Source organism: Gymnoscopelus braueri, assembly GCF_963280865.1.
Source record: "Gymnoscopelus braueri genome assembly, chromosome: 11".
Classification (NCBI taxonomy): domain Eukaryota; kingdom Metazoa; phylum Chordata; class Actinopteri; order Myctophiformes; family Myctophidae; genus Gymnoscopelus; species Gymnoscopelus braueri.
Genome location: NC_137613.1, coordinates 2,344,151 through 2,352,628, shown reverse-complemented (window position 1 = coordinate 2,352,628; position 8,478 = coordinate 2,344,151). Strand labels below are relative to the sequence as shown.

The following is an 8,478-nucleotide window of genomic DNA, read 5'->3' as shown; positions in this document are numbered from 1 at the left end:
TTTCCATTACTCACACCATGGAGACTTGAATTCATGGATATGTTTTAGTTTTTGTCTCATTCCTGAGACAATAAATAATCTGATGACCAGCGGGACGGGTAGGCAGCGGTTCCGGTAGGAGACACAAAGGAGTCTCTTTGTGTCTCCTACCGGAACCGCTGCCGGTCATCAAATTATTGTCTTAGAGAATGAGACAAAAACTAAAAGATGTCCATGAATTCAAGTCTCCATGGAGTGACTAATCCATAGAAAAAAAGTATTTTTGGGGCTGAACTATCTCTTTAACGACCCTGCTTGACCATACTGCAACATTACATTACATTACATTACATTACATTACATTACATTACATTACAGTACATTACATTACAGTACAGTACAGTACAGTACAGTACATTATATTACATTACATTACATTACATTACATTACAGGTAGGGAACAAAACTACTAATCACCAGAAGTCTGAAGTGCATTCTCTTCTAAAACAAGCAACTAAGAGCATACCTAGCGCTAAGGTAAAAGTGACATATATATCAGCTACACCTACTTTCATAAACAGATGAGACACATAGGAAAATCAAATGAGCAAGAGATAAAACAAATAAGAGTATAAAATAAAACAAGAGCTTGTACAACTAATTGACAACAAGTAGGCAAGGCTGAGAGGAAGGGTGAGGGTAGTGTTTCCTGAAGAGGAAGAGGAAGGGTCAGGGTAGTGTTTCCTGAAGAGGAAGAGGAAGGGGTCAGGGTAGTGTTTCCTGAAGAGGTGGGTTTTCAGTCTGTGGTGAAAGATGGGCAGTGACTCTGCTGTCCTGACATCAGTGGGGAGTTCATTCCAACGTCACACACAAAGCATCAAAAGCAGAAGATCCCCGAGCATGGAAACGCGGCGCGATCTGCTGCCTTTGATGCTTTTTGAATTTGAATCGTGAAAAGTAACATTTCTTTGGACATATGAGGTTTCCTTGCTGACAGAGAGCACAGGGTCAGATTGATCTATCAGAGCTGTGTTGTTGACAACACATCCACCCTGTCCGCTGCTTATGCTGCTAAACGCTGCTAAACGCTGCTCTCTGGGCGAGGAGCTGCTTTTTCTTCTGCTGAAATAAGCAGCTCCTCAACCCATGCTCCTCTACACCCCTACACCCCTGCTCCTCTGGGTGGGACTACCTTCAGACGCATCGCGCCCGGACCATCCATAACCATCTAACACCGGGGGAACACATCTGTGTCATTTTACATTTTAGCTATTTAGCCATTCATGGGCAAATCAGGAGATCAGTGGGAAATCCACACCTTTTCATGGAGAAAGTGGGACATTTGCCAGGTGTGAAATGGTGTGAAATAGTGTAGATTCGAACAAAGGCTGATCAGGCGCGGATAGGAGGGAAAACTGTGGCTTTTCAGGGGACTTTCAGGGAAAGCTCAAGGAAGTATTAAGTTCTGAAATGGCACATCTGTGGTATATGGATGTGGGGGTCCTTATGGCACCAAGAAGTGTGAGAACTGCTTTAATTTAGAAGGCATTTGTAGAACGAGCCTCAGGTCTTAGAGGGATAACCACCGAGAGGAACCGCAGCACTGATGATAAACATTCTCTCTGCTGTACGTTGAGGGGAAAGCGGACAAACAACGTGCCTTTCTTTCTTACTCTCTTTCTGTCTTTCTTTCAACAGCAAAACCTAATAGATTCATTCAATCAGTTAGTTGTCAGGAAGGACCAACAGCAGCCCACCACAAGCCCCCAGCCCCCCCCTCCCGCAAGACACGTTTTTTTTTTTGTATTTGACTTTTCCAAAACGAGCCCCTTTGATTTGCGAAAAGTGTGAAACAAAACGGGCTCCCCTTTGTGGCTGTACCGGTTAAAAACCCTCCAACACAATTACTTTAAACCGCTCTCCGCTTTTCATGCAATTAATTCATTGTGATTTGCTGTGTGTGTATTTCCCCAGGTCTCCTACCTCGTTAAGCCAATGATTAATTAAAGGGGAGAAAAGCCTACTTGTGTCTTGGGGTTGGTTGGACTTCATTTTAAGTCATTATCCTCCTTGACCACATTCCAGATTCCATGCGCCGCAGTCTTACTGCCGTCTGGGCTTTTTACATAGTGCTGATGTCAGAGGGTTTTCTATCAGAGTTACAGTCATGTAGAAAGCCTTGTTCTAATCACACTGAGATCCAGGCTCCTAGGAGACAAACGTGTCCCCCCCCCCCCCCCCTCCTGTTTAAAATCAATAACCTGGATTAGAGGCATTGACAAATTTCTTCAGGTGTGAAAGCAGACACAATCTAATTTAGTTGCAAATCATTTTCTAGCTGCTATAGCTTTGTGTCGGGGCGGGGGGGGCGAGTGGTGGGGGGGGGGGGCCTCGGCTTACATTTAATTAAGATTTTGAGTACGAGATCAAGCTAAAGTCAGGGGTCTTCAACGTTTTTCAGTCCAAGGACCCCTTAGCTGAGAGAGATGACACACGGACACCCCCCCCATACTTATCCTAAATTAAAATTGGGTAATGGGCCAGTGGGCGGACGGACCACGGCCAAGTCACTCTGACATAACCATAAACAAACACGATATGCCCATATATAGGCAGGGCCACGGCCACGTCACTCTGACTCAGACATATAACCATAAACAAACCTGATACGCCCATATATAGGCATGTCACTATGACCCAGACATAACCATAAACAAACCTGATAAGCCCATATATAGGCATAATGGAGATCCGGCTGTCTTGAGCCATAGATCCGACCCTCCCTTATGTGGTCACGTGCCTGTATGGGAATGATGCTATTTTCAAATAAAATCTTGAGGGGAAATTATAATAACTAGATCTGGCAACCCTGTTCTGGGGGCTTGGTAAGGGCTCGAGGGAGAGTTGTTCGGATATCCATTTGTTCAGAACCGCCGATCCAACCAGTATATGGGTTTGTTTATGGTGATGTCAGAGCACACCAGCCCTCTCATTAAGACATTTTAATATAAGATTATTACAAAACATACATTAACCAGCCCTATGTTATGCTTTGTCTATATCGAAAAAAGCAGAATACACAAAGACACGTCGCAAATAAGTACTTTTTTAAAAAGGTTTTAAAAAGTTTACATATATTTTGATGCCAATACTTTAGTAATTTTACTCAAGTAAAATGTCGAATACAGGCCTTTTACTTGGAACCGAGTATTTCCGAATATTGTGGTATTACTACTTTCACTTGAGAAAGTAATCTGTTGGGCTTGCTGTGATGGAGCCTCTCTTTCAAAGGCAAAGGCGTGGAAAAGCTTCATGTGCCATTTTACATTTTTGAGTTGGCTATTCAAAAATAGCAGATATACAAGCTCATAGCACGGCACGAGGTGCCGCGCTGTGAGCTTGTACATCTGCTATTTTTGAACATTTTTGAAGACATTTTGAAAGTGTGAAAACTGATTTAGAAGCCATTTGTAGAATCGGCCTCAGGTCTTGAATAAAAGTAGAGTACACCACCGGTTCGGCTTGCTGTGCTAGTGCCTCTGTTCCAAAGGCAAAGCCATGGAGGGGAGGGGGGCCGCGTGGAGGGGCCACATGGGGGTCCGCAGAAGAGGAAGTTATCACCACGTTGCCATATCTACAAAGCTCTCTCCCCGCACGCCACAGATTTAGCCTCTTTAATCTGACACATACAGACAGCCTGATGCTAACCGCTACGCTAACGCTAACACCCCCGCTGTAACAGGCGGCGATGCAACGCTCAGCATACTCCCTATTCACGCTGACGTCAGACAACTTCCGGTTCACTTCCGGTTTAGTGTTAGTGGTGATGTACTGGGATTTCTCCGTCAGGCTAAACAGTGTGTCTCCAGAACAAAGCCAGCAACTATTCGTGTTTTATGGTAAAGTAAATTCTACTACTGTTTTCTGTTTTATCATCTTGTTTTCTTGATTGAACTATCGTTTTTTTACATTTTAAAATTCGGAAATTGCCTTAGATTGGGTTGAGAATGTATGCTAGCAATGCTAATAATATTAGCCCTGCTGTCTGCCTGCCTGTGTAACACTTTTTTTTATTATTTTCTTTTTTTATAAATGATGAAGTGGCGATGCCAGGGTGTAGGTTTTGTTTTAAAACTACAATGTATTTGTAATCAGATATAACATTAGTGTATATCCATTATAACCCAGTGTGTTATCCTTTGTATCTCACTGTGTGTGTACATATAGCTATAACCAAATGAACCCGACGTATTTTCAGTGGTGGAAAGTAACTAAGTACATCTACCCAAGTACTGTACTTAAGTACAATTTGTAGGTACTTTTACTTTACTGGAGTATTTCCAATCATTACTTTTACTTCTACTCCACTACATCTCAGAGGCAAATATTGTACTTTTACTCCACTGAAATTATTTGAAAACTTTATTAACTAGTTACTTTGCAGATTTTGATGATTATTACAAAACATACATTAACCACATTACACCTTAATACTTCTACAAGCTTGTGAGCTTGTAGATCTGCTATGGGACATTCTGCATAATGAGTATACTTTCTACTTTTGGTACTTTTTAAGTACATTTTGATACCAATACTGTACTTTTACTCAAGTACATTTTGAATTCCAGACTTTTACTTGTAACAGTGTTTCTACATTGCAGTATTGATACTTTTCCACCACTGCGTGTTTGAACATCCCTGTGAAATAAGAGATGATTAGGAAATAACCTGATTTCATGTTTACATGCAGATCTGAAAAGTTGAATGATAGACAAGTAGAGTATTTTATCAGGCGACACTATGGAAATGATATTGCATGATTTCAAAGCCTAGCTCTGATGAAATAATTTGTGAAGTTGCCAGAGCAGGTATGCTCAGCTAAGGTTTTCGTTGTACACCTGCAACAACTGATTATTTACAACTGATTACTCCTTCCTTCAAGGTACCGGGCAGGACTGCATGACAGTGGTGTGTCCTCCTCCCTGAGCCAAGACAAGGTTTAACCTACCTCAACTATACAGGTATATGAATTCTTTGATTAACTGATAGAATGATAGACAAGTCAGATATTTTTTGAGGCGACACTATGGAAATGATATTGCATGATTTCATAGCCTAGCTTTCATGAAATAATAATTTGTGAAGTTGCCAGAGCACGTATGGTCAGCTGAGGTTTCCGTTGTACACCTGCAACAACTGATTATTTACAACTGATTACTCCTTCCTTCAAGGCACCGGGCAGGACTGCATGGCAGTCGTGTCGTCCTCCCTGAGCCAAGTCTAAACTTGACCTACCTCAACTATACAGGTATATGAATTCTTTGATTAACCACTAATAAGATACATGAATCCTCAGTGGATACTGGATATTGATTATTGTTTATCATGTATTGTGCGTGTAACACATTTAGGCAACTTTTTTTTAGCATTTGCTTTTTATTGCAATATATACTTGCCATATATCAATGCTAACATTACCTTAGAGATAAATCATTGTTGCCCTTTTCTCTCTCTCAACAGCAGTATGTCACACCACTGTAGTGTTCCTCACTGCGCTAACAACAAACGCAAATCCCCCCATATGAGCTTCCACGAGTTCCCTGTGGATAAAGCACTACGTGCAAAATGGGTGATTGCGATCAAGCGAGATGTGGGACCAACATTTAGAATAGCTCGTGGGAGCACCTTTGTGTGCAGTGAACACTTTGATCCTGGGGATCTAAAGAAGTCCACCAAAATCAACGGACGCACTCACATTAAACCAGGAGCAGTGCCTTCTAGATTCCACTGGAATGAATGGGGTAATTAACACACGACAATGTTAAACCTATTAGTCTTTTACAACAAAGTTCACATTGACTTGTTATGTTAAAGTTAGGTTAAGTGATATTGCTTTGTTAAAATAGGTGTTAACTAGCTGATATTAGGTGTTTGTTCAGTAAAAGGGGTCTCCCTGTCTCTCCAGCTCTTTAGTAAACAGAAAATGTATTTTCAGATAAGGCTACCGATTTTATCCAATGGAACTGGAACACTATAACATTTAAGCTAATAAATTGGTACTCTCTCCTGAAATTTGCAACCTACCTGCTAGTATTTTCTGTTTATTAAAGAGCTGGAGAGACCAGGAGACCCCTGTTACTAAGCACTCTATAGCAATGAGTAGGCTACTATGAGAATTTAGAGCTTTAACCTTTTCACCAAAAAAAACATTTAGTTTTAACCAAAAAAATATCACTTACCCTATGATATTTGGGATATCTTTTGGGTGTGACAAATTATTACCTAAAATCATCACAATAAAGTGTGTCAACATTTTCTTACACTTCTAGGGAAAGGTTCACAACCTCGGGTGCCAGTTTTCCAGCGAGCACACAAGCGTCTGTGTGCTGTTGTCTTGGATGACTCTGCAGAGATGTCTGTCCCAGGGAACAGCACAGCCTGCAGAGGTCAAGGAGCCGTCCAGAGGACAGAGGACAATCCAGAAGACAGGGGACAGTTCAGCGGTCAGAGGACAGTGGGCAGTGGGCAGGAGACAGTACAGAGGAGGCAAGGCACTGCAGGTGCATTGGCCAAAGATCATGATTATGACTGTCGGCCATCTCCTGGTTAGTATTACAAAACATACTATGTAAAAACATGTTGTCTTACAGAAAAGATACATGGCAGTTAGTTAATAATATTGTAAAAAAGGATTGAATAATTGAATATTTCGGTCAAGGCATTTGAGGAAGGTCCTTGACCGAACAGTTATTGCAGGTGATTTATGTTTAATGTCTGCTCCACCAATACACCTGTCCCTGAGCTGAAAAGTAGGCGTGCTAAAGACTTGTAGTGTATTAGATTGTAAAATGTATAGATGGATTAGTGATATGTATGCTTTTTCTTCCTCTTAAGGTAAACTGGACACTGCCTCTGGAAGAATTCGGGAGTTGGAGCTTAAAGTGTTACTCCTGGAAATGGAACTCGGTCAGCTGAAAGTTGATGTGCAGCAGCCGGTGATTTTCCAGTATTGTGTCACAGATAATGACTTCCGTTATTACACCAGATTCAGCTCAAAGGAGGTTTTTATGGTGTTTTGGGAGTCAATTAAGCCCTCTGCTTCAAAACTTGTCTACTGGTCCAAGGCACAGCGAACGACACAAGATGAACCTACCTGTAGCCCTCATCGCAAGCTCCCACTCATTGATGAGTTCTTCATGTTTCTCTGTCGTGTTGCAGCTGGGCTTCATGAGAGAACATTGGCCTCCATATTTAAGGTCAGCCAGTCTACTGTTAGTCGCATCATCTTAACGTGGACTAGCTACCTTTTTCTGGTTCTTGGCTCACTACCGTTGTGGATGACAAGAGAGCAAGTGCAATCTACAATGCCTGACAAGTTCCAGCTCTACTGCCCTCAAGTCAGAGTCATAATAGACTGCACAGAGATACGCTGTGAAACCGCATCCTCCCTCTCACTTCAATCAGAAACCTTTTCCAGCTACAAAAACCACACCACCTTTAAAGGGCTGATTGGAATCTCCCCATGTGGGGTAGTCACATTTGTGTCAAAACTGTACACTGGCTCCATTTCTGACATAGAAATAACCAAGAAATCACAGCTGTTACGGTTACTTCAGCCCGGAGATGGAGTAATGGCTGACAAGGGTTTCTTGATAGAGAAGATGCTGTCCGATGTGGGGGCCACTCTCATTATCCCTCCATTGAAGAGATCAGCTCAGCTCAGCACAGAGGACACCCATAAGACCCAGGCTATCGCCCGTCTGAGAATTTTGGTAGAGAGGGCCATACGCAGAGTGAAGGAATACCATGTTTGGGATGGACTTGTTCCTCTGTCTATGACCGGTTCAGTCAACCAGCTGTGGAGCATCTGTTGCATCTTGTCTAACTATCAGGGGCCTCTGGATATCAAAGGGGACAAACCAGTCTGAAGTCACCTTTCCCCCAAGCCGGGGGTCTGCAACCTGCGGCTCTGGAGCCACATGAGGCTCTTTAGCCCTTCCCTTGTGGCTCCCTGTAGCTATAGAAAACATTATATGGGAATGTACATGTTTTTTTTATTATTTTAGATTTAGATTAAAATGTATTGTTGCTGTAATATGAGACATTCTTACATGCTCCAATATTGTAAAAATGTGTAGACTAAATAAGAAGTTTATGCATTTATTGGCACGGCACCAGCCAGGTGGCTTGTGTAAACAAACCAGTGTGTGATTTCCTGCCACGCTAAGGATACCAAATGCAAAAAAATAAGAATTGAATAGTTCATGGCAGGGGTCATCAATGTGTCCGTACACGGACAAACTTGTCCGTCACAAGACTTGTCTTTGTCCGCTGCAAATCTTTGATTAAAAAATATATTACTAAAGCCAGCAGTGGCTGACTTGCCAGTCTCCAGGTTCAGAATTGATAGAACTTGTATTTAATTAATGCAGAAATACCAGTGGTGTAAAGTAACAAAAGATATATATTTTATATGCCAATATGTGGTTCTATTGTGAA

The 8,478-nt window shown here is 41.9% G+C and overlaps 1 protein-coding gene across 1 annotated transcript; it reads left to right on the top strand.

Moving 5' to 3' along the window:
• Window positions 1-3,795: 3,795 nt before the first annotated feature.
• Window positions 3,796-7,907, top strand: LOC308094872 (uncharacterized protein; the record flags this gene model as incomplete). The annotated part of the gene is made up of 6 exons (XM_080441695.1): window positions 3,796-3,878; window positions 4,922-5,000; window positions 5,211-5,287; window positions 5,500-5,780; window positions 6,309-6,584; window positions 6,874-7,907. The coding sequence occupies exons 4-6, from the start codon at window positions 5,504-5,506 to the stop codon at window positions 7,905-7,907; spliced, it is 1,587 nt and encodes a 528-aa protein (XP_080297821.1). The 5' UTR covers window positions 3,796-3,878; window positions 4,922-5,000; window positions 5,211-5,287; window positions 5,500-5,503.
• Between the last annotated feature and the right edge of the window lie 571 nt (window positions 7,908-8,478).